Source organism: Trichosurus vulpecula, chromosome 8, assembly GCF_011100635.1.
Source record: "Trichosurus vulpecula isolate mTriVul1 chromosome 8, mTriVul1.pri, whole genome shotgun sequence".
NCBI lineage: Eukaryota > Metazoa > Chordata > Mammalia > Diprotodontia > Phalangeridae > Trichosurus > Trichosurus vulpecula.
In genome coordinates, this window is record NC_050580.1 from 8,948,593 (window position 1) to 8,975,024 (window position 26,432).

General features: G+C 45.1%; 1 protein-coding gene across 2 annotated transcripts in view; it reads right to left on the reverse strand.

The window, feature by feature from the left end:
- Window positions 1-26,432, reverse strand: part of DOCK1 (dedicator of cytokinesis 1) — a 604,993-nt gene that overhangs the window by 452,242 nt on the left and 126,319 nt on the right. For both annotated transcript variants that reach the window (XM_036734505.1, XM_036734504.1), the window contains exons 20-23: window positions 23,884-23,973; window positions 20,589-20,689; window positions 17,528-17,662; window positions 6,585-6,693 (exon numbers count right to left, since the gene is read on the reverse strand). In XM_036734505.1, coding sequence (XP_036590400.1) covers window positions 6,585-6,693; window positions 17,528-17,662; window positions 20,589-20,689; window positions 23,884-23,973 — 435 coding nt within the window. The remainder of the gene's footprint in view (window positions 1-6,584; window positions 6,694-17,527; window positions 17,663-20,588; window positions 20,690-23,883; window positions 23,974-26,432) is intronic.

The following is a 26,432-nucleotide window of genomic DNA, read 5'->3' on the forward strand; positions in this document are numbered from 1 at the left end:
CAAGAGCCAGCATGAGCCTTCCCAACCCCCAAAACAGCAAACACGACAAACGAAAGCTTGACTATTGTTTGTGGATTGTCCAGCCTAAAGAAAGCAAAAGAAAAAATATTGATAATGCAGATTAAACATTAGGTGGTTAAAGGCTCATGAGTCCCCTGCTGCCCTGACACCTCCCATGGTCCCTCAACATGGAAGACATAAGGCATTATCACACATGGAGGTGCCATCTTGCTGGGGTGGCAGCATTTGGGCAGATGAAGAAGGCAGGAAGGAGAAGATTTGAGAAAGAAGCCAACAGTCAAGAGAGCATGAAGACCCAAATGATGGGAGACCCACAGATATAAACCCCAATGATGGGAGGACTATGAATATAACCTGGAAACATAAAAACAACAAGAAAGACCTGAAAGAGACAATGGTGGAAACAGCTCTAAGGGAAGTTAGAACCCCGAGGTAGCCTGCCTTCTAAGGAAATAGGAAACTACAGCTTGAAGAAGGGAGAACTCATCTCCTGGCCCAAGTAAAGGGGATGACAGGGCCAATTCTTCCACAGCATTTAATCCTGCCAAGTCTGGGGTAAATTGCCTGAAGGGAAAAGCTAAAGGAAGAGGGTCACCTCAGGGCAGTGGCCACAGGAGCAGATGCGGAAGGGGAAACTTGGCTGTCCACTGTTCCAATCTCCTCCAGAAAGTTATGAAACGCAACCAATTTCAACACTTGCTGGATGTGTGAGGAGGGCTGTAAGGCTCTGGGGGAGCACATCACTAGAAGTAAGTTTGACATCTGTAGAAAGCAAACAGGAACCATTCAACTTTAACCAAATACTAAACAGAGAGGGTGAGAGGAGAGCAGGGGAAGAGTTCAGGAAGAAGAAGGAGGCCAGGGAAGCAATGACCAGGGGAGAGACAGAGGATGGTTTCCAGACTGAACAACTAATGGGAGGTTCCAGACATACTGCAAATACCAAGGACTAGCCAGGCCCAATCAAAGGCAGCATTTCTTCAGATCAAAAACAGTTGAAAGGATGGTTGATGAGCATTTACCTTGTAGAGTGTGACCAAAATGTCACTTGTTGCTCTAACAACCCAGAGGCCTGGAAAGGGTCAGCGACCAGCCAGGGTCACATAAGTAAAAAGAGGCAGGAGTAGCATGGCACAAGCATCTTTTTCCAATGGTTCATCCATTTTCTTGAGCAACTTTTCCAATTGTTCCAGGAGTTTATGCATGTTTTCTCTCTAACCAGATTTAACCTCCTCCAGGGAACATTATCAATTTCTCTGTTCCGCCCCCGGGGCCCTAACGACAAAGCAGAGCTCAATAAATGCATGACGAGTTAATGAGTAAGTGATGGGCAAGAAGAATTATTATGAACAATTCTACAGCTAAAGAAAAAAAAAAGATTAGTCAGGGTCTCCAAGGAGAACACAAAAGAATCTGCTGGAAGAGAAAAAGCTCCCGGTGCTTTAGACCCAGGTTTGGAGAACTATTTCTGACCCCAGCATGACGCTGGTCTTCCCAACACGATGAAGGATACTGGCCTCAATGGCACCAAACATGAAAATGACCAGGAGAATCCTGAGCAAGGCTCCCAGATGTTTCCAAGCATCCAGCCACAGCCTAATGCCTAGAAACATAAACAGACTTTTCTTCTCAGTCTTGTCTTTCAATTCGAATCCAACCCAGCAAGGCCCAATTAAACACTGAGTAGGTTCCAGGGGCCACACTTAGGGTGGAAGGTACACAAACAATGATGAAATGGCCCATTCCCCACTGGGTACACGTTGCTTAAGCGACCATGTGATAGAGTAAATACACGATAAACCTTTATGACAAATTCAGAATTCAGATGATCAGGGTATTTAGGAGGTAGAATGGACCTGAGAGCTCTGTTTAGACCCCAAGACGCAAGCCCGAGCGGGTATTTCAGCCCAGGTTTGTTTCTGAGCCCAGCACCAGCAGCCTCCTGAGGGCCATTCAGGCGCCTAACAGAGAAGACCAAAGTGAAGTCAAGCCCAGTTTCCTTAGAAGACTTTGCCAAATAAAGCTCCCAAATCCTTGCTCCCCATTCCACAGCAAAGGGGGGTTGGCAGGAAATCCGGGAGGAGTGATCTTTATGGGGAGATCGGCACTTCCCTCTATCAGCCTGGATCAGCCAGAATGTGCCTCTGGACGTCGGTGAAATCTTCATCCAGCCAAAGCTCATTCAAACTTCTGTCTGCGCTCAATGAGATCAATGTAGACCATGTGTCCCAAAAGTCTTGGTGCCGTTGCGAGCTTTAATAGCTTAAGACTGCACTAAGACTTTTGGGCGGCCCTGTCTGTAAAGCGCTACAGAAAACTTTCAAAGCATCACAGAAACGTCACTTTTTTGATTACTGTTATTCATTGCTGTTATTGCTGTTACGATAAAAACAGGAAAAACTGGGAGCACTCATTGGCTGTATGACCCTTGGCAGGTCACTTAATCACCCCCAGTAATATTAATAATGACCCACAGCAACAAAGACAGTGGCTATCCTTCGCTTTAAGAGCTTCTCGTTTGATCCTCACAGCGACCCTAGGAGGGAGGGGCCGCTTTCTCCCCATTTATGGATGAGGACAACGAGGCAGATGGAGGTTAAATGATGCAGCTAGTTAAGTGTCTGGAGACAGATTTGAACAAAGGTCTCCTGGACTCCCAGTCACCCTGTGAGGCCACTTAGGTGCCCCCGAAGACTGTAAGTTTCAGAGAAGTCAGAAACCTTTACTGTTCAAGGCAGCCCAGGCCTTAGATTCCCTTATTTTAAAAACCACCAACTCCCCCAAAATTGGAAAAAAACTAAAGAAGGTTGGACAGGAATGTTTCAACGTTGTCTTTATGTCACAGTGCCTAAGACAATGCTTGGTGAAAAGAGAGAAGGCCCTTGGGAATGGTGTGTAGAACCGAAGCAAATAAAGACGGTGCCTGCAAAGCTGTAGTAACGGGTTCAATTCCTTTAACTATTTCAGATCCAATAAAGGCACACAGGAACAGTCTATACAAGTCAGGAAGAACAAAAACTCTCTTTCTTTCTGAAGAAACCTTGGTTGTGAAGAGCACTTCGAAGATGAAGTTATGTAACTACAGAAGCGCCAGGCTGAGAACTCCATTTTCCCCATTTCCTCACTATCAATCAATCAATGAACCTTTATTAAGCACCTACTATGTGCCAGCATAGGGTCTAATCATGTCACTATCTCAAGCCTGAGTGCTCATGGCATCATGCCCATCCCCAATTCCGGATCAATGACACAGAATGGATCTGGAGTCAGGACACCCAGCTTCCAATGCTTCCTCAGGCAAGACCTTTTTCCCTGTTTGGGCCTCTGTTTCCTCAGCTGTAAATGAAGAAGTAGGACTCAGCCACCTCCATGGTCTCTTCCATCTCTAAGACTACCAGGCTGTGCTCCCGGACAACCCCAGACAGTTGTAGAACACAAATCCTCAGACATGGAAACGCTCCAATTTGAGACCATTTCCAGGCTCCTCCAGGCATATGGCGCTCGAATAGAAGCCGGCAGCTAGAGAAACATCACTTCAAGGTCAAATAGCTGGATCCATCTCAACAAACAGAAGCTTGGCACTGATGTCTGAACGTCACAGAAGTCGTTTGTGTCTTATAATAAAACACCTTCCCAAGAAAGGTCTCCCACGGTTTCCGTCACAAAATGATTTGACACACAGGGAAGGAGGCAGACGCAAGTCAAAGCCTAGCTAAATTTAATGATGGGAAAATATATTTAGAAATCCCAAACTTCTTCTGAGCCCAATGCTTCCTGTAATTTCATCTATTCTTATACTAACTGCTCCTCTTTTGCTAAAACGCCTGTTGGAGTTAGTGACACAGAATCACAGACTCAGGCCTTCTCAGAGAATCATAGAATTTGGGAGTCAGAAGGGATCTCAGTGGCCTCTGGGCCCAATCCTCATCCAAAAAGGGATCCACAAGAGAATACTTCCAAAGAGTAGTTGTCCAGGCTGAGTTTGGGAATGTCCAAGAAGGAGGCATCCATGATATCTCAAGGGAGGCCAAGATGGAGGCATCCATGACCTCTCAAGGGAGGCCAAGATGGAGGCATCCATGACCTCTCGAGGGAGACCATTCCTCTTTAGGAATGATTAGGAAATGTTCACTAATATTAAGTCTAAACCAACCTCTTTTTCTGATACCTCTTTCTTTGTAGAAGCCATGTTCATTTGTCTTAATGTAGCCCACGATCTCATTAGCTTTGGGGGCTACTACATCACCGTCCTAACTGATTCATACTGAGCTGGCTGGTCACTAAAACAGACCTTTTTCTGACTAACCAGATAGCTATACCTGTCTTATACCTGTGAAGTTCATTTTTGTACCCCCAAGAGGTGCCTCTACATTTATCTCTAATGAATTTCACCTTATTATATTCAGCCCCATACACTAGCATGCCAAGACCTTTTGGATGCTGCCTCTTGTGATCACTGGCCCCACTAGCTTTATGCCATCTATCTGTTTGGAAGGGACCTCATTGGTCATCCAGGCCAACCCACACTTGACTGAGAATCTATCCCTACCACTTTCCAAACAAGCACTCATCCAGATTGTCGTCACGGAACTCCAGTGAAGGGTAGCCCCACTGTGTAGTGAGGCCATCTATTCCCACAAGGAGAACTTAGGAGAAAGGTTTTCTTTACATCAAGCTGAAATCTGCCACCTATCGGGCTTCGATTTTGCTAATAAGGTAGTGGATGCAGAGTGAATTTTGTCATTAGGCCATCAAGACTGTTTTAGGAGCATCCACTTGCCAAAATAACCAACCCAAACAGACTAACTGCACACACATTGTACTCTTCTGACGAAGTGCAGTTTTATCTCATCAAAAAGTAAAAAGACAAATGTTTGCTGAAATGTTGAACCAAATGCACAGAGTGAACGATTCTCTTAGAAAAATAAAATGCTACTGTCAGAAAACTGCAATGCCTAGGAGATTTTTTTAAAGGAAAGTTATTTTGTTCACGTTGATATATATTTGTTCCATTGGTCACAACAACCACTCGACATGTCGGAACACAAATAAATCTTCGTTCAGGAGTGCTTGGCAAAGCTTTATAGCTTGGAAATTACTTCTCAAAAACACTTTTAAGACAATAGTTGGAGGGTTGTTTTCCGAAATTAAACATTAAAAAGAACATTAAATAAATGTTTGCGGAATGGAAAAAAGAGAGTGAAGCTGAGCTGGGATGCCACTATGTTGGGATAATCAGGTGGAAAGTCCTCTAAGGGCATCCGCATTGACAACACATTGCCAATTTCATGGCTAATTTTGTAATAGAGGAGAGCCATCCATGGAGAATCAAAATAAAAGCAAAGCCCTGGAGACATAACTAAGAAGGGTCAGGGCCCCTGTCCCATCTCCAAAGGGATGTTTGACATGTTCCACACTCCACATGGGTTGAATGGGGAAACATGGAAACCAGTCATGACCCATTTCCCATCACATGACATACAAATCTCTCTAAGTCAGTGATCATAGACCTGCAAGCCAGATAAGGCCATCCACTCCCCTGCCTAAAGCAGTTCAGCCTTCATCACCCTCATTTCAGAGACTGCCTCGGTTTCCTCATCTGTTAAAGGAAGGGGCAGGACACCACGGCCTCTAAAGACCCTTCCAGCATTAGATTTATCATCCCAGGACTCTGGAAAGATGGTATCGCATCTCACAAGACTTCAAATTATTTAGAGACAAAGCACAGTGCCCAGGGAGAGAGCTCTGGACCTGAATCAGAGGGTGTAGCTTCAAAGGGAAGGTCTGCCACTTAACAGAAATGTCTCATAAGTGACTTCAGTTTTCTCCTCTGTAAAATGTCTGGGGAGGAGGGCAGGGAGGAGTTTGGACTGGATGATTTCTGAGGCCTTTACCAGCTCCAAATCTATGATCCTCTACAAGGCAGACAGACTAGAAAGGCTGATGGCTTCATCTGACAAGACAAGGACCCTACTCAGCAACAGTTGCAAGACTATCCCACTAAAGGGATGTGGCATTATCTGATGGCCAAGAGAGAGCAGAGAGTACAGAAAGGATGGAAGAAAAGGAGGAGAGAGGCCCCATGCATAGCTCTCACATCAACACAAAAAAGGGAGGCCAAAGGACTAAGATATCAGCCTGCTCCAACACATTGCCTTGAGGAAGGAAAGCAATAGCCTAGGGGGTGATCGGCAGCAGCTCAAAACAAGTCCCTCTTGGCACTAGAGGAGAGTCAGAAAGTGCAGAAAAAGCCAATCATCAAGTGTGCTTATTTAAAGAAAAGTAAATTCAGATTACTGCCTTGCAGAGAGGGCACAGACATATGCAATAAAAGTATTTAAAAGCATCTAAGAGGGGGAAAAGACTTTCATTATACACACTGAGCACGATTATGCTCCTTGCAAAATATACTCTGGGGCCTTCAGGCTTCACTGAGTGCATAATTAGGGCTTCTCTCCAGCCCACAATCAGAAGCCCTTCTCCTTCCCTCCCTCCCCAGTTCTCTCCCTCCCTCCCTGCCTCCCTACCCCACTGGCTGGCTCCCAGAAGGACCCAGGCCATACCTTGACTCGGACTGTTTGATCAGACACGCTGCCCATCATGTCATTGATGGACTTGAATAACTGCAGCAAGGATTCCATGAAGTCGGCTTCCCCCTTGTTTTCATACAATCTGCAAAGAAAGCAGCCAATGGAATTAACAGGAGTCCAGTGACCTGGGCCCAAATCCAAGGGCAGAAAAGTACATACATGCACACACATGGACACACACACACACACATGTCGGTATAATTACAAAAAATGAAGATGTTGATAAAACCGGATATTTATTTTAGAGTTTGCTGAGGACTTATCCAAGATTTCCTTGGAGCCTCATAAGGTCAGTACTATAGGCATTTGTCATGTTCATTTTACAGATGAGAAAACTGAGGTTGAAGAGACTTGGGAGGGTTTAAGCCCATAGTCACACAAGTAATAACTGAAGGGCCCAAGATCTGACTCCAAGTCTGGCAAAGCAGCCAACATGGCGGCTTAGCCAAGAAAGCGCTAGACTTGGAGTCAAGAAGACTCAGGTCCACATTCTGCCTAGGACACTGACTTCCTGGGTGGGTAACATTAGAAAAGTCATTTAACCCCTCTGTGTCTCGGTGGCTCATATGAAAAATAAAGGGGTTGGACTATGGGTCTCTGAGGTCCTTTCTAGTTCTAAACCCAGGACTCTGTGATCCGCTATCCCACAGGGATACATCATAATAGATAGAATGATGGATGGATAGATAGATAGATAGATAAACAGATTAGATAGATAGATGGATGAATAGACAGATGGACAGATAGATGGACAGACAGACTAACATATGGATAGACCTTATTTGCATTCCCAAGCAAGGAGAGAGCTGGGTAGCAAAATACAGAGTACTTTACTTGGGGTCAAGAAGACTCCAATTCAAATGAAACTTAATAGTTATGTGACCTTGGGCAAGTCACTTGTCCTCTGTTTGCCTCAATTTCCTTATGTGTGAAATGGGGATAATAGTAGCATCTGCCTTCCAAGGTCACTGTGAGGATGAATTGAGATAACTTATGTAAAGTGCTTTGCAAATCTAAATTAACCCTGGATTTTATTAGCGATAATTTCATCCAACACCTGCAGTTTCCACGAATTCAGAACTTTTCACTAAAAGTTTCACAGATGAGAGATATCCTTGACATGTTTCCAATGAGCTAATTTTTTTGTAAAGAAAACATTCATATGGGCACTAAAATAAATTCTAAATTAAAAGGATCAGAAGGAACCAGGTTTGAATCTGCCCTCAGACACACATTAGCTTTACGACTCAGGGCAAGTCATCTAATCTCACTGAGACTCAGAAAGAGACCAAAGTGGATGGCCCTTCCAGCTCTAAATCTATGGCGCCATGAATTCTGTCCTAAAACCAACAAATCATCAAGGCAAAGGAAGAATGATATATAGCTTTTCCGTAAACCTGAGTTTCCCCATAAGACACAAAGGAGCAGGCACGGTCTGTATGACTGGAGTCTGGCCACACTGCAAATTCAGCCACTTCAGGGAGCCTTTCAAGGAGAGATGGACTCAATTACCAGGCCACACAGTTGCCATTCAAGGCCCTTGTTAGCATGGAAAATGGGGATGGGGGCCTCAAAGAATACTAGAAATCACTCAGCAGCAGGGAAATTATCCCAGTGCCTGGTTTGATGACCTTAAACCAAAAAGTTGCCCCATTTCTTATGTAACTTGCTGGAGGAGCAGAACAAGCAAGAGCCAAAGGACTGGAATAAAGGCCACTCATCATTCATCGTCTGCTTTTAAATGTCCTCAGTGTCATCAGCGAGAACAAGTGACACTTAGGAACGATGGAGGAATGATGCCTTGGCATCTTTTTACTCCAAATTCACAATTATTCCCTAGTGGGACACCGAGTCCAGGACAGGGAAGATGCTTCACATGGCTATGAACAAGGACAGCGAGAAGGGGAATCTGGCCATTTGCATTTTCCTAAGGGTGGAACATTAGAGCTTTCAGGACTTAATTCAGTCCATCTGAAGCTTGTTCTCTCCAGTTTTCTCATTAATGTGGGTTTACATACTCACAAACACCCAACCCCCGCCGAGATAGGAGCAATCACTAGGAGGATTCATGATGGGGCTCTGAAAAAAGCTTACTACCACCGAACAAATGGTCTGGAGCCAAATGGCTTGTTGTTTTCCTAATTTAAAAGCAATCATTAAGAATAAGAGAAATGCAAATCAAAACAACTCTGAGATTTTACTTCATACCTGGCAAATTGGAAAAGACAGCAAAAAATGAGAGTGGTCAATGCTGGAGGAGGTGTGGCAAGACAGGCACCCTCCAGCAAAGCCAGTGAAATGTAACATGATTCAGGGAGAGAAACGGAAATATTCACACCCCTTGACCCAGAAATCCCATTGAGAGATACAGATTTCAGGGAGGTCAATGACGTAGACCAAAATATTCACAAACCACTTTTTGTAGTGGCAAGGATCTGGAAATAAAGTGAGAGGCCCAATGGCAGAAGAGTGACTGAGCCAATGGTTCTACCTGAACATGATGGTGTATTTCTGAAGAAGAATGATAAATATCAGGAATGCCCAGAAAAACAGAAAGACACATACAAATGAGAAGTAAACAGAACAAAGAAAACAACACAGACAATAAAACGCCAAAGTAAATGTTAAGGACAAAAACAAGAAAACAAATAAAACTAAATGCTAAAAGTTAAAATGACCAAGCTTTGGCCCCAAATAAAATATACAAGAAAGTACCTTCCCCAGCTTCCCTGAAGAGGTGGAGAACTACAGTAAGAAAGGGCTTTCAGGAAGGGACGGAGGGATGGGACTGAGAGGAATGTATTGGAAAATGAAGGCAATGTGAAAACAAAAGGCATCAATAAAAACTTGTGAAAAACAAAACTAAAGATTCTAAATAAGAAAAAAAATATGGATTTACATATATGAAAAGAGAAAAGGATCACAACCATTGATATCAACATCCTTAGCATAAAGGAGTCATTCTTTGTTGGGTCCTTGGAAGAAAAATTACTGTCAATTATCCAGAAATATGCCTAAGTCCCATGGAAGGGTCTTACTTGAAGAAAATACTTTAATGCAGAACAAGTCAAAAAAAAAAAAAAAAAGGGAGAAAAAACTTCAAAAGTTTATTTGAATTAGAGGAGGAAAAGCACTCTTTTCAGTTCTACCTGGGAGCTCATTTCCCCCACCAAGATAATAAATGTACTGCAGGTTAGGCAGCAAAACTTTCTTTTTGTTTTTTTCTTCCATCTGAAAACACCACGTACAATCTGCCGAGAGGCCCAGTGGTGCCAGCAATTGGAGGGCAGGATGTGCACTTCTTTCCAATTTTTTAAAAAAAGTCCTTTTTGTGACCTACAGAGAAAATTCAAGCCCTCCCACTGTTTTCTATGGAAATAAAGGCCCTTTTACAGCAGCAACTTGGGATCTCCTTTGAAGACAGGGATCTGGAAAAGACTAATAAAGGCAAAGAACAGGAAGAATGATTAAAATTCTTTATTCTACCATCCTAAACCTTTCGATTTCAGGATCACAATCATTCACCTTGTAATACAGACAGGGAGGTTTCCAGTGTTTCCCACAGCAGTTTCAGAGCAGGTTAGAAGAAGGTGGAATCAAGTGAGAATGAGGTTGGTGGACTAGGTCCTCATTGGCTCACTTTTTTCTTTTTGAAGGTAGGGCACTACGGGTATGGAAGTGGTGAATCCATGTGATGTGTTCTTTAGTGCTGCTAAAAAACCTTTTCTTTTTTTGTTCTTTAATACGAGGGATGGGGCAGGAAGAAGTATATATTAAGAAATGACAATCTAACTCCTGCCTTATCAGACTCTTGAGGGCAAGTGCCACCAGCCTTCCCTGCATCCCCCACAGCACCCAGAACGATGCCCCAATGTGGCCATCCTGCTGGATGTCTCCACCAAAAGGTGACACTCCCTAGAATATTACAAGCCACATGCCTCAAGCCTCACACATGCGAATCTCAGCTTGAATTTTCAGGGTATGTCAAACTATTTCTTTCCTTCTGATTATCCTAAGGGTGCAACCAAGATTCAGGCAGCGAATACACTGTCAAGAGAGCTGTATGGCCTGCAAATACTTTGTATTATTTTGTTCAGTGCTCACAGGAAACCTTTGACCCCCTCCTCTTACAGACGACAAAACCAACCACCCTAAGAGCGAAGGGACTGGTCCATGGTTACAGCCAAGATTCTCTACACGTTAGATAGGAACACTCTCCTGGCCACCTTACATTGGAGGGTCATAAAGCTCTATGGAAAAATGAGTTGTTTTCATCATGGTGGCACAGAAAGAGACCTGGATGTGAAGCCAGAAGTTCTGGCTTCATCTTCTGTCTCTGGAATTTACTATTTCTCTGGCTCTCAAATTTTCAACCATAAAATAAAATAAAAAAATAAAAAGAGAAGACAGACACCAGATGGCCTCTGAGAGCTCTTCTAGCCTGCTTATAATACCGTGACCTGAGTGTGCTTATTATACCAATGGACAGCTGGGTGGTACAGTGGATAGAGCCCCTAGCCTGGAGTCAGGAAAAGTCCTTTTTCTAAATTCAAATCTGGCCTTGGACACTTTCCAGCTATGTGACCCTGGGCAAGTCACTTAACTCTGTTTGCCTCAGTTTCCTCATCTGTCAAACGGGCTAGAGAAAGAAATATCAAGCCACTCTAAGATCTTTGCCAAGAAAACCCCAGATGGGGTCATGGAGTGTCAGACGTGACCGAAGCAAGTGACCAACAACAACATAACACCAGTGGATGTCAGTGTGGAAGGCAGACTTGACCAGCAAGTGCTTGAGCCAATCTGCTCCCCTCTGTCCAGTTAGGAAGGGGCAGAGCTGAATCCTTCCCTGGCTTTTCCTAACGGTCCCTGCACCCAGGTGGTTTAGGGTGTCGTCTATTCCCTGCCTTCTGCCTTTCTTCCCCTTTCTCTCTAGATACTGAATCAGCTATATCACAAGCTAGAACAATTAGCTCGATTTTTAGGAGAGAAACATAATGGCCTCGGGGCCTTTTTCAATGAAAAGTTACCAACACAATCACTATAGCTCAGAGACCCCAGTTAGGAAAACTGCTAACATTCAGACACTCGTTTGGGCTCCCTGCCCTAATGAGAATTTGGGGTTATCTCTAGCTATCCCTTGGGATGCTTAGTGTTCAAGGCAAAACTCAGGACACACAAAACATTTAGGTGAAAGAAGTGAGCAGGGTCGATTACAGTGTCTAGGACTGGACAGGAGGAAGTTAGGGGAAGAGCAGACTTTTTTGGGGGGAGGGGGGGGCAGGTATTTCTTTTAGTCCTTGAAGAACCAGTAGCTTTAGTCTGACTCTTCTGCCCCAACATGGCCATAAGGGTCCAATGGCCCTCCTCATTCTCTCCCTTCTTTACCACCATTCAAGCCACCTCTGTCTTTCTCCATTTGTCTGCTTTCTCCTGTCATCGATTTTCTTGAGCTGCTCATTAAGTCCCAGGCAGGGCTGAGGACACTGTCTCCTCACTGCTGCTGGTCCCCACCCCTTCCTCTCAGTCTATGTCTCAAAGAATGTATGTGTGTCCCTTAAAAATCCCTGAGCACAACAAGTCTGCCTTCTGCCTCCAAGACTGCAACAGTCCCAAACTCCTCTTAGGGCTGCGATGGACCACGTGTCCTTCAGAACTAGAAATCCCAGGATGCCAGTCAGCTCTCAGCTCCCTCTTACATTCCTCCCAGGCTTTGGAATTTTGAGTCCCAATCTAACCTCTCTCACTTACTATTTATTTAACCTTGGACAGGTCACTTGGCTCATCCAGAGCCACCCAGTTTCCTCAGCAGTACAATGAGAGGCCCTCAAGCTGGTCCCTTACAGTTGGTGCCTATGATTCTGACTGTGTATGGTCCTATGGCCTGAGTCCAAATCCCAGCCCTGTTATCTAAGACCTTGTGTGTGTGTGTGTGTGTGTGTGTGTGTGTGTGACCTTGGGCAGCCTCCTCCCCTGTAAAATGAGGGTGTTATATCAGAACAAATGTTCTTCACCTTTTCTGTATCACAGAGCCCCTTCACACTCTGGTAAAGCCTATGCCCCCCTGCCCCAAGGCCAGTTTTAAATGCACAAGATAAGGCACACCAGAGTTGTGAGGAAATCAATGATAGTGAAATACGGTGATCCAGAATATTAAGAAGAAAAACAAGGTCTCAGACCCCAGGTTAAGAACCAGGACTAAAATGGCTGCCAAGGTCACCACTTCTCAGGGTTCAAACGCAGGCTTCCATCCATCTTTCCCCTGTTAAATGTTTTGTTCTTGTGCTGTCTCCCAGTTGCTGTCTAGAACATGGGTGGTTTTATGTCTAAGGCCTAAGGTAATGGGGCAGACCCTCTGAACTGCTTCTGAGACCATCTCAGAAGGGATTTCCCATCATAATGTCATCTGTTCCAGAAAACTAACCCTCATCCCAGCAGGAAGCTTAGCCCAACAGAGAAGGAAACTGAGTACGGAGACAAAGCCTAGGCACAGGGAGGAGTATCCCCGACTGGCTTCTCACAAGTCAGCACACAGCAGAGGGACAGAGGGACACCAGCATTGGGACCTTTCTCCTCTTAGGGATCCCAGACAATGCAGCCTGGCCCTCCTCCAGCCTTGTCTATTTCTGAGCCATAAACAAACCAATCCACGGAAGAGCACTACAGTTGGCTGGTATCTGCCTATCAATCTGACTGCATTCTTCACCCCCAGGTCCCCCAGGCCCCTGAATCTCTCACTAAATGCACATGTCACTGTGTGTCACCTTACACTTACCTCACAGCTTAGCTACTGAAGTGCTTAATAAATGCTTGCTCATCAACTAGACTGAAGGACTACATTGCTTTCCCTGGCCATGGTGCTGATAGAAGGTAAAGCCAACCTGAATGAGAGCCAGATCAGGAAGCCTTGTCTTCTCTCTGCATCTCCCTCCTTCTGAGGCTCTAGGATCATCTCTTTATACCTGGAAGTGACCTTGGGGACCATTTAGTGCAGGTGTTCCTAACCTGGGGTCTGGCACATTTTTCTTTTTTTGCTTTAATATTTTGGATCACTATATTTCAATATAATTGATTTCCTTACAAGTTTGATGGGCCTTATTTTATGAACTTAAAAATAAGGCTTTACCAGACTGTGGAAGGACTCCACGATACAGAAGAACACTTGTTCTGATGTGACACCCTCATTTTATAGGTGAGGAGGCTGCCCGAGTTCATACTCTTAGATAATAGAGCTGGGATTTGGACTCAGGTCAGAGGGCCTGAATCAGTAAGAATCATAGACTTCCACCTGCAAGAGACATCCCACTAACTAGATGCTTGACTTTGGAGAGAACTTTTAATTTCCTGGGCCAAAATTTCTATTAAAAAAAGAGAATGGATTAAATGGTCTTTAATGCCCCTTCCAGATGCAAAATTCTATTAAGATTTTCCTTGTTTCTTAGACTTTTTTTTCCCCTGCAGTTGTTTGTAAGATGACCTTTTCCCAGTTCTCTTCCTTTCCTGCCTACTCTGAAATTTGATTCTCAGACTCATGGTCCATATCCCGAGTTCATTCTTTCTTTCATCCTTTGTTCTCCTCATGCAGTTAAAGCACTTTCATGGATTTCTTCTTCTTTCTGCTGCCTCACCCTTAGAAATATTAATTCATGAGGGAAGTAATGTGGCTAGAAGCCATGTTCCACAGCAAAAAGTATCCACTGTCCCTAACCCAGGCCTTCTCCATGATCACTCTTCTTCCCATTATCTATTCGAATGAAGGAGAAATAATATTTCAACTCATCAAACATTATAATAACATGTTATATTTATATATCATAAAAGCAGTCATCAAAACCATCTGAAACTGATTAAACAGCAGAAATTACAGATCAGCAGAACAGACTAACGAGAAAGAAGCAGAAATGCTTAAATTTAGTAACCCAAGTGGGCAAGAACTCTCCATTTGACAAGAACTTCTGGCAAAACCGGAAATTAGTCTGGCAGAAATAAGGTTTAGACCAAGAAATAACACCATGTTCCAAAATATGGAAGCCTAAGAAAGGTAATGATTAGCAATACACTGACATCCTATTCTTAAGCAGAGTGTCTAGGGCACTGGTCTTGAAGTCAGAAGAAGCTGGATTTGAATCCTGCCTCAGACAGTGATTAATTGTGTGACCCTAGGTATGTCACTTAACTAACCTGTGCCCCAGTTTTGTTCTATGCAAAATGAGGAGGTTGAACTCCATGGCCTCTAAGGTGTCTGGCAGCTTTAGATATTATCTTTAATCATCTTTAATCCTATCTTTAAGGTTACTATTAAACATCATTTACAGAAGCCATTTGGATGGATTTGAATGTTTATACTCAAAGAGAAACTTTCCTGATAAACCATGAACTAATGTGCTCTCTCATAAAAATATACATAAAGAGAGAGATGTGTATATAAGTACATATACATACCTATCTATCTATCTACACAGACACACTTCTCTCTCTGTGTCTGTATGTCTGTCTCTCTCTCTTTGCACACACAGACACACAGAGATTCTGAGTTTAATCACTGGGGTTCAGTCTACAAATTGTATTCCACCCTAGCTTGCTCCAAAAGACCCCGAGATAAAGATGGCCCTGGCCTTTAAAGAAAAGCAGACCTTCTTTTTAATAAGCTTTCTATTGTATTTCCTTCTTAATTATCCTTGGGAAGAGAACAGTAAACAAAAGCAGTTTATTACCTTGCAAGGCTCAATGGTACACTAACTATGGATTATTAATGGACATTAGCCCCTTTATAAATTTTACGAAGATTCACACGCAGAAAATAACTTTTTCTTTGGTTTTAGTCGGATCATGGTGCACAAAATTGGATTTTAAATTCCCTCAATTTCTGCTTAGCTCTTATGAAGGTTGCCTTAGGCACAGCTACATAAACATGAATGTGACTCAGAGGAAATATGAAGATATTGATTTTTTTCAATAACCTAACTTGGGTTGAGAAATAGGAATATATTACACTAGTTCTTTACTTTGGGAGAGCAAGGGGGGTATTTCTGCTGCCAAGAATCTGCCATTTCACGGAGAAAGCCGCTCAGGCCCCCAAACCAATATCAATATCTGCCACCAATCACAGAGGGGACCAGAGACGTCACCAATTTCAACCCTCTCATTTTACAGATGAAGAAACCCAGGGCAGGAGAAAATGATTTTTCCAAGAACAGAGAGGACAGATGGCAGCGAGGGGATTTGAACCCGTGTCACTTTACTCCCAAATCCAGAGGGTTTTTTCTCACTCTACTACTCTGACTTCCCAAGTCAGACCAACTAATCATCTGGACTGGTCCCTTCCCATAGTGACGGCTTAACTGAGCCATTGTGGCCTTTTTCAATCCAGTGACACCAGGGCAGGGAAGAAGCCTCTCTGGTCTCTGCACAGTCTGACCAGTAACTGAGTCTATTCATTTCACCTACAATTTTCAAGAACTATCTTAAAAAACTCAAAGTACTTTCACATAAGATGATTAATTTATATACTGACAGAGGTGAATAGTACAATTTGTCCCAGGCCTCCCAAGCTGCAAAGGGGAACCCCCCTGAAAAGAGAAAAGTGGAGAAAATCTTCCATTGAAATCCTCAACCAAAACACGGGGGAAGGAAAATCCAGAATTCCTGTGTCCATCCCCTGATAAGCCAGTTTTATTTTGCTGGTTACTGAAAGAGGGAAAATGGTCACAGCAGTGGGGGTGATTGAAAGGGGAACAAGAGAGCCAGGGCCAAGGGAGAGACATTCCCGGAATTCCAAAAACTCAGCATCCAGTCAGTCCAACTTTTGTGGCACAGTGGACAGAACTGAGTTTGGAGTCAGGAAGATCTGAGTTCAAATGCAGCCTCAGACACTTACTGGTTGTGTGACCCTGGGAAAGGCCCTTAATCTCTATCTGCCTTGGTTTCCCTAACTGTAGAATGGAGATAATATAGCATCTACCTCCCCAGGGTTGTTGGGAAGATAATAAGGGTAGAATGCTTAGCAAGGTGTCTGGCCCACAGTGGCTGCTATAGAAATGCTTATTCCCTTGGCTTCCTCCTTCCCCCCAATCCAACAGCCCCTCCCGTAACTCTGCTTAAAGACCCTCGGTGATAGGAAGGCCCTTTCCTGACCAGGCAGCCCAGCCCACTTTGGGGTAAGTTAACTGTTTAGGAAGTCTGTCTAGAAACCAAGCCGAAAACTGTTTCTTTTCATCCTTGCCCTAACACTGGCTCTGCCTTCTGTGGCCAAGCAGAATGAAGCTAATCCCTCATCCACAGGACCCCCTTTCAAAGATCAGAAGAGAATTCTCATGTCTTCCTTGAATCTCCTCTAAACATCCCTGGCTCTTGGCATGTTCCATGTCATGAAGTCCTCCACCATGCTGGCTGCCATCCTCTAGATACCCACCAACGGGTCAATGTCCTCCTTAAACTATGGCACCAGGGCCAGACATGAGAGTCCAGGGGAGGGCAAATGAGAGCAGAATGCAGGATAACTGCCCCTTCCCTGGCCCAGAGCATTCTGTCATTCTCAATGTCCATTAAAAGACTAGATCTTTATTCATTCTAATAATTCTAATTTTTAAAACATAACCATATTTCCACAAGACAAGCTTTTACTCTTCTGTGTGTATGGCTAACAGCCCCCCGCCAGCTAATACTCTGAGCTACCTCCTAACACCCTCCTCCCATCCCATCTGAGAGAAGTAACTCAGCCACGGGGCCCCCTCAAAATGCTTAGTGATCACCATTAACATCACCTCCTCTGCCACATCAACAGAAAACACAATCACCCCAAGAACCCTCCCCCCACCATCACCTCCTCTTTGCGATCACCCCAAGATGCCTCTCCCATCCCTGGCCAGCCCCTCAGAAGCCACGGGCAGGGCCCTTCGGAGGCCATGAGCAGGACTTACTGGTTGAACAAAATCCTGGAGCGCACAATAAACTTGAAGATGTACTCGAGGGCCTTCATGGCTTTGTAGAGCGGCTCGTTGACCCCGGGTTTCTCGGCGCTGTCCACATAGCTCCTCAAAACTTTGGTCAGTTTCCTGGGCAAACACAAGACACAAGCGACCTTGAGTCTCCCAAGCCTCGCGGACAGAGGCTGTGTCCAGGGGGAGGACAGAAATGCTGAGAAATCATTTTCTCTGTTGTCAGGAGTTTGTCAGCTTCTGATTTCATGGGTCATCTTTTCCATAGCTAAGAGGAAGATAAAATCCCCACCAGGCAGAGGGGAGTGGCCCATGAGGCCCAAACGCTTCCCCAGGCATGGAGAGCGAGCCCTGTGAGGGTTAGGGAAAGATAAGAACAGCTCCAGTTACTAAAGCACCTCAAGGTTCGCAAAGAGCACTAACAACATTGTTCCACTGGACCCTCATATAGCCAGGCGGGAGGGGCAAGGCATTCTCATCCCCATCTTTCAGATGATAAGACTGAGGCTGAGGAGTGTTCAATCTGGAGTCAGGAAGCCATGGGGCCTTGGCTGCCCTGACTCTCCAGCCTGTCTCCTCATTAAAATGGAAAGAAGTGAGATTTGGCTCCACTTGCATCAAAGTTTAGCTGAATTAAACAAAACACTTGGGAGGTAGCCTGGGAGGTGTCCTGGGGTAGAGGGAAGGGGAGCAGGGAAGGGCCACGCAAGGGCTGTGGGACCCAGGCTGAGTGACCTGACCTCAGGCAACTCTCTCAGCTATCTTCAGCGGAAAAAGGTGTTTCCACACAGGGAGTGCCCTAAAACAACATCATCTCAGGAAAACCAAAATTGAGACAGACCAATGAGTCTCGGGCTCTCAGAATGGGCAAAAAGCAATCCACCAAATCTTCCACCTCCTTCTCCTCCTCCTCTTCCTCCTCCACCTTCCAGGGTAAGGATTATGTTGTTCTTTGGCTCGTGTCCTCAAGGCCCAGAACTGTGTGTAGCCCACAGTAGGCACATAATTGATGTTTGTTGAGTTGACTTCATTCAGGCAGGCAGTCCAAACTATTCCCAACTCCACCCCAGTGGGCTAGGCTGACCAACATGGCTTCTGTGGCAAAATGAGCACCAAGTCACATTAACTTAGAAGTGACTTTGTGAAACACCTAAGTTGGAAGATGCCTGCCTTTCCAGCTATGCTGAAGGAAAGCGTTTTTTTTTACTTTTAATGGACTATTTAATCATTTGTCCTCTGTAAAGCCCATTCACACAAGTGAGGTTAGCTGTCAAAGACAACAGTGACGAATAGACACTCACAGGGAAAAGCTGTCACTCATCCTTCCTGTGCCCAGAGAAACCTGTTTGAGGTGTGGGGTGCTATCTCAGAATGTGAATACATCGCATTCAAGATGCAGGACAAGAACTCCACTTCCAGAAATGACTACCCACACAGAGAACTGAAAAGGGGGAGAAGAGCCTTGTGATCAAGGACCGCGCCCCCCACCCCCGCTACCACGTCACAAGGACGTCACCCGGTTCTTATTTAAAGAGAGAAGAAGGAAGGAAGACTCCGTGTCTCTGATTTAAAATGGCATGGGCCTCTTTCAAAAAAACAGCTTACTCAAATGAAGAGGCAGTACAGCTCAGTGGGTACAGCTAGGGAGACAGGAAGACTTGGCAGTTTCCACTGACATTTCCTAGATGCATGATCTTGGACAAATGTAATATTAATTAAGTTGGGACTTTTTTACTGTTTTCTCTTTTAGCACTTATTTAATCAAGTGCCCCTGAAGAGTTTGGCCTTTGTTTCCTTGATTAAATTAGGAGTCCCTGATGACCTCCTTGCCTCAAGGGAAAGCCTACTTTACACGGGTTTGAGTGACACGTTTGTGATATCATAGGCTTTTAAACCACATGGGTTTAAGTTGCATTTTTGTGACAGTTTTAGGTCACGTGGGTGAGTCCCATGTGTGACTCACCTTTGACCCTGAACAAGATATATAAACCCAAAGGTTGGAGTTCTTCTTTAAGGCTCTCACTCCTAGAGGACTGTTGGCTAGGACACTGGGCAGTCACTCCAAGAGCCTCCCGGCTCATGAACACAGATGTTAGTGGTTTCTTGGTAACTATGAATTGTGATCTGGTCTGTTTATATTGTGTATGTTTATAATTTGTTTGTATTTGCCCTAAAGTTCCAGGTGCCTGCTTTTTCCCCTGAGCTGAGTGAATGATATTTGTATGTTTGATTGAAATAAGATTGTTAACCCCTTAATGTTACTTTCCTTAGTAAAGCAGCTCAAAAGAACCTGTGCTGGCAGCGTTCTTTTGTTGGGCTTGTGTTGGTCTTCCACCCCCACAGCAGCTGCTAGCCCAAGTGTTGTAACAACAAGTCACTTAATCTCAGGGTCCAGGAACCTTTGAAATGACAAAGCTCTAGAGAAGAAGAATACTTCCTGCACAGACAGAGTCACACAGTTTTGTGCCCTGCCCAATGATGTATCTGACAATGAATGGGCCCATTGAAGAGACAATGAATGGTTGAATTACCAGCTAAGTGGGGACTTCTTCAAAAGTTATTTCTCTGCTTAACCCCCTCTGTGACATGGACCCCTGTGGCCATCTGGAAGCCTAACTGTGGACTTACATGTATAAAATAAAATACACAGGATTACAGGGGAAATCAATAATATTGAAATAAAGATCTGAGTTCAAACCTAGCCACAGACACTGTGTCATCCTGGAAAAGTCACTTAACCTCTGTTTTCTGAGTTCCCTCACCTGTACCATGGAGAAAAGAGCAGCACCTACCTGGAAGGGCTGGTATGAAAACCAAATGAGATAACATCAGTGAGAAAGCGCTCAGCCCAGTGCATACAGGAGGTCTGTATAAATACCTATCTCCTCCTTTTGGAGTCCACAGATCCCTGCTCTGTGGTTCTACACAGAACATCAGAAGGAGAAAATAAAACTAACAAACAACACTTCTCCAACCTCCCATTAAAAAAAAAAACCACAAGTTTTTTGGTCTTGTTCAAAAATGACAGAAGAAAGTGACTCACGTATAGGCCAGTGTGGCGCTGAAATGCTTCTTAATGTAGGTTTCCAAAACAGGATTGAAATGTTGGAACTTCCGGTCTGCAATCAGCCCGATGATAAACACCTGCCAAAGCAACCATGGCCCCGTGACCAACGGAGGAAAAAACGGTGCCAAGCTACAGACCCCACCCCCACCCCAAGGCCCAGTTAGTTGTGACTAACTGAGCTTTCGTTCTCCACCTGGAAATCCCATTTTCAAAATGACAAGTTTTGCATTAAAAGGAACATTTCAACCTTTGGAAAGCCTTTTATGAAATAATGGAAAACAACAGTGGCTAGAGAGCAGGAAAAGGGAACGAGAATGAACGCAGAGAAAAGTCAGAGGAACACACGAACGGCATGACAGCCCTGGGTCTGCTGGGAAGGAAAGGCCTTCGTCAAATGCAAACGGAGGCTCTTGGGTCACATGCTCTTAGGGAGTCGTCTGGGAGTTGACACAGCAAGAGGCTCCTGGAAATGCCCAGGCTCACACAACCAGGATGGGTCATGCCAGGCCCATTGCATTGAAATGAATTTAGAGATCAATAGTTACTGTTGAGTACAGCGGTTTCTCACGATGTTGGTGGTGACATTTCTAGGGCAATATTTCCTTTTTTTAAAAGCAAGGAGAGGAATAACACATTTCTTAGTTTCTTCTCCCCCTCCTCATGTTGATACAAATACATGCTACCACTGAAGAGAGGGGCCCATCAAAAAGAAAACTTCTCTGGGGGAAAAGACAGACAGAGAGATGCACAGACAGACAGACACACGCACAGACAGACAGACACATACACAGACACACAGACAGACACAGGCACACAGCAGACAGAGAGACACACACGGACAGAGAGAGAACGCACAGATACACAGACACACAGACAGAGAGATGCACAGACAGACAGACACACGCACAGACAAACAGACACATACACAGACACACAGACAGACACAGGCACACAGAGAGACAGAGAGAGAGATACACATGGACAGAGAGAGAACGCACAGATACACAGACACACAGACAGAGAGATGCACAGACAGACACACGCACAGACAGACAGACACATACACAGACACACAGACAGACACAGGCACACAGCAGACAGAGAGACACACACGGACAGAGAGAGAACGCACAGATACACAGACACACAGACAGAGAGATGCACAGACAGACAGACACACGCACAGACAGATAGACACATACACAGACACACAGACAGACACAGGCACACAGCAGACAGAGAGACACACACGGACAGAGAGAGAACGCACAGATACACAGACACACAGACAGAGAGATGCACAGACAGACAGACACACGCACAGACAGACAGACACATACACAGACACACAGACAGACACAGGCACACAGAGAGACAGAGAGATACACACGGACAGAGAGAGAACGCACAGATACACAGACACACAGACAGAGAGATGCACAGACAGACACACGCACAGACAGACAAACACATACACAGACACACAGACAGACACAGGCACACAGAGAGACAGAGAGATACACACGGACAGAGAGAGAACGCACAGATACACAGACACACAGACAGAGAGATGCACAGACAGACAGACACGCACAGACAGGCAGACACATACACAGACACACAGATAGGCACAGGCACACAGCAGACAGAGAGACACACACGGACAGAGAGAGAACGCACAGATACACAGACACACAGACAGAGAGATGCACAGACAGACAGACACACGCACAGACAAACAGACACATACACAGACACACAGACAGACACAGGCACACAGAGAGACAGAGAGATACACACGGACAGAGAGAGAACGCACAGATACACAGACACACAGACAGAGAGATGCACAGACAGACAGACACGCACAGACAGACACATACACAGACACACAGACAGACACAGGCACACAGAGACAGAGAGACACACAGACAGTCAGAGAGATGCACAGACACACAGACAGACAGACACACAGAGAGAAATGCATAGACACACAAACAGACACAAAGACAGACAGATTCACAGACACAGACAGATGCACATAGACAGACAGATGCAGACACAGACAGACAGAAAGACGCACAGACACACAGAGCGTCACCTATATACAGATGTATGCATATAAACACATACAATAAGTATATATATGCATGCATACACATACATTTACACAGTGGTGGGATTCCACGGAACCAAGGTGAGGCACCGCCACTGCCCAGTGCAGGCTCCGCCCCGGCTAACAACCAGTTCACAGAACTAAACCTAAAATTAGGTACCGGTTCAAGTGAACCAGTACGGACTAGCTGAATCCCAGCATATACACACACACACATATACACACGTATATATCACATATACGAGAGACAGCCAGCTCTATTTATATAGACATATTTGTGTGTATATGTGTATATATATACATATATATATATATCCTTATATCTGTATATATGCGTGTATACATGGACATACATGTACATATATCTCTGTGTGTAAATATGTATACGTACATACATGTCTGTATATAAGTAGTGTATATAATGTAGAATATATCATATCATATTTATAGAATTACATTACATATTATATTCATATGTAAGTACATTACATATAATTGTATCTTATAAATAATTATATAATACATAGAATTCTATATCTATAACATTACAGATATAGAATTAGACATAGAATCAGATGTATAACTACATAATAGACGTTATAGCTTCATTATATCAATCTAGATAATGTCAATATACTCTATCAATATCTCTATAATATTAACACAGTGCCCAGCACATAGTAGGTGCTCAGGAAATGTTTACAGATATACCTTAGAGAAGAGAATTATAGAAACAGAGAAATGAGAGAGAGGGGGGACAAGGACAGGGACAGGAGGAAGGACTGACATCCCAACAGCCTGCATATTTCTCATCTGGAGACCAGCCGCGGTCTGTTAACAAAGGATCATCAGGTTTGGCTAGGAGGGGGCTAGGTAATTTTCATACTGGCCCATCATGAAGCCTGCATCATTCTGAAGAAGGTTTACGCGGATGAAATCCTAGAGCCTCCTTGAAGGATGCGTGTCCATACTAGAAAATCAAGCACGCTGCGGGTGTGTTGAGGTGAGCGCTCAGGGGGAGCCATCTGCCTGTACCAATACGGTACCTGCCCTGGATGTCTGCTCACTGGGTCCTTAAAGACGCCGGGCATCAAGGGATGGCCCAGAGATCAGAGAGAGGAGAGGGAAGACCCGTTCTGAATCCCAGCTTCTTACCAAAGCGTCAAAGACCAGCGTGTCAAACGTGTCGCATTCAGAATTCTCCATCATGATGTTAAAAAGGGCATCCAGGGTGTCCTGAAGGAACTGCAGGGGAGAAGAGGAGAAGCCATCATCTGGGGGCTCACAAGGACGATCCCCTTTAACTCTACACCAGGCACAAAGGACGATGCCACAGACTGACCCCTCCCTGAGGGAGAAATCTGACAGAGTCTTAAGAGACCCCTCCCAGCTTTGGGGTTCACAAAGGGCGGCCCGCCACTCCTGGACATGAGAGAATCATCATTATCGTCATTTTTGCTATAACAAATAGCTGAGACGCAGGCCTCCTTATGCCTTACAAGAGGCTTCGCCAATATAATCTCACTGGACCCTTAAGACAACGCCGCCAGGTAGAGGATGCAAAGACCCTTGGACCCATTTCAAAGATGAGTCTCCAAGAGGTTAAATGGATTTCCCTCAGGCTGCCTGCCCGAGCTCACCACGAGGCTCTAAGAGTCACAAAGTGCGCTCCTCACAACAGGTCTGTAGCTTGGCCAGAAAATATTCATTATTCTCTCTTTACAGACGAGGAAGCCAAGAGGCTCTGAGTGCCAAGAAACCCTCGCGCAGTCACACAACTACCCAGTGTCGGACGGAGAATTTAGACCCAGGTTTCTCTTGAACCCAGGCCCAAGGTTGCTTCTAGGGCACAAACTATCAGGGTAGGGTAAGGACCCAACCTCATCAGCCTAAGGGTTCATATGATGAGGACTGAATGGATAAACAGAGTGGGCTCTGGAGAAGAGTCGAGGAAAAGGAAGCTTCAGGGACGAGTTAGCATATGAGTTGGATTTTAAAGTCTCAGGGGGAGTCCAACAGGTAAAGGCCAGGAAGGAGAGAAACAAGAAATATGAATGAGCAAAGGCCTGAAGGTGGGAAAACGCAGGGTATGGCCAAGGCTCAGGGCAGCTTGGCTGGGCGGAGCATCGGGTATTTTACAGAGGTGGTAAGGGGTCTGAGTGGACCCGAGGGTGAAAGGCTGACCTTTGCCATCAAGCCCCTGCTCTCCTCTGACCTCAGGCACAACAGCTTTCTGCTTCTCAGAGGAGGCTAGCCATAGCACCCAGAGCCACCAGGGCTATCTTGGGCCACAAAAACATCGACAAAGAAAAGAGTTAGAAATCAAGGCTCTCCTTCTGGCAGCTGCCCTGCCCAGCTAGCTTCACCCGCAGCCTGGAGAGCACTCCCCAGCCTCAGAAACACCTCTGAAAAGGAAGTTCCCTCAAAAGCAAAAGAACAACCAGAGCCTCATTAAAGGCCTGAAGTCCTCATTATATTTCAGCCGCTGGCATCCCACATCACCGTCACAGAAGAAAATGACCCCAAAGAGTGGAGGAGGAACAGGAGGCAGGCGGTCACCCTCCTCCAGACCAAAGCAGCTCCCACAGGGCCTTCATCAGCTCTGAGTCACCGTTTGGGCCTCACCACTTAACCACCTCACTACCTTGGCACAACTTCTCATCATTCCCTGATTGTTTAAAAAAAAAAGGCTCTGAAAGTCCAAGCTCGATGTTTTCTGCTGACAAAGGCCTCCACCTCCTCAAACAGTCAACCCGTCTCAATGGTTATTAATAATTACTCACTTACGACAGGATGAATTACATTAAACGTAAAGGAGTAATGGCAGGAGAGTAACTTACTTAGGTAGGGACCATTTCTGTCTGAACTTCATGGCAAAAGAGAACAAGCAGGTGCTAAGAGTGCGAGCCAACGTTCCCGCGGAACTTTAGAGGCGTCGGCTTCTTTGGCCGCCAACAATCAAGGACACCAAGGAATGATTCACACTGGAGGTGGGACCTGAACTGGGGGTTCAGAGGTGAGGACAGAGAGTGTTCGAATGACAACCTAGAGAACCAGAGGCGGGGGACGGAATGCCAGGCTCAGGGACAACCGGGAGGACAGTTTGGCTGGGAAGAAGGGGAGGGTCAACACTGGAGGGACTTAAAGGTCAAGCCCAGAGTTTGCATTTTACCCTGGAGGAAAAAAGGAGCCACTGAAGATCCGCTAGAGGGCGCCACAGTGCACAGAGTGCTGGGCCTGGAGTCAGGAAGATTCATCTTCCTGAGTTCAAATCCAGCCTCAGCCGCTAGCTGTGTGACCCTGGGCAAGTCACTCAACCTTGTTTGCCTCAGTTTCCTCATCTGTAAAATGAGCTGGAGAAGGAAATGGCAAATCACTCCAGTGTCTTTGCCAAGAAAACCCCAGATGGGGTCACGGAGAGTCTGACATGACTGAAACGTCTGAACAACAACTGAAGATTTTTGAGCAAGAAGGTGAAATTGTCCAACCTGTCACAGCAATGTTAAATTTTACTTCTGTGAGGAAGAAGAAATAGAGATTGGAATAAACGGACACGTCAAATCCCTGACCGTCAAGAGCTTGGAAAGAAAGCCTGCCACCAGAAACACCTGAGTGAGCACGCTGAAGAGCATCTTCTTTGGAAAGAGGCACAGAACACGATCACTGCGGGACCAATTCGGAGCCTATTCCACCAGCCCAGGAGG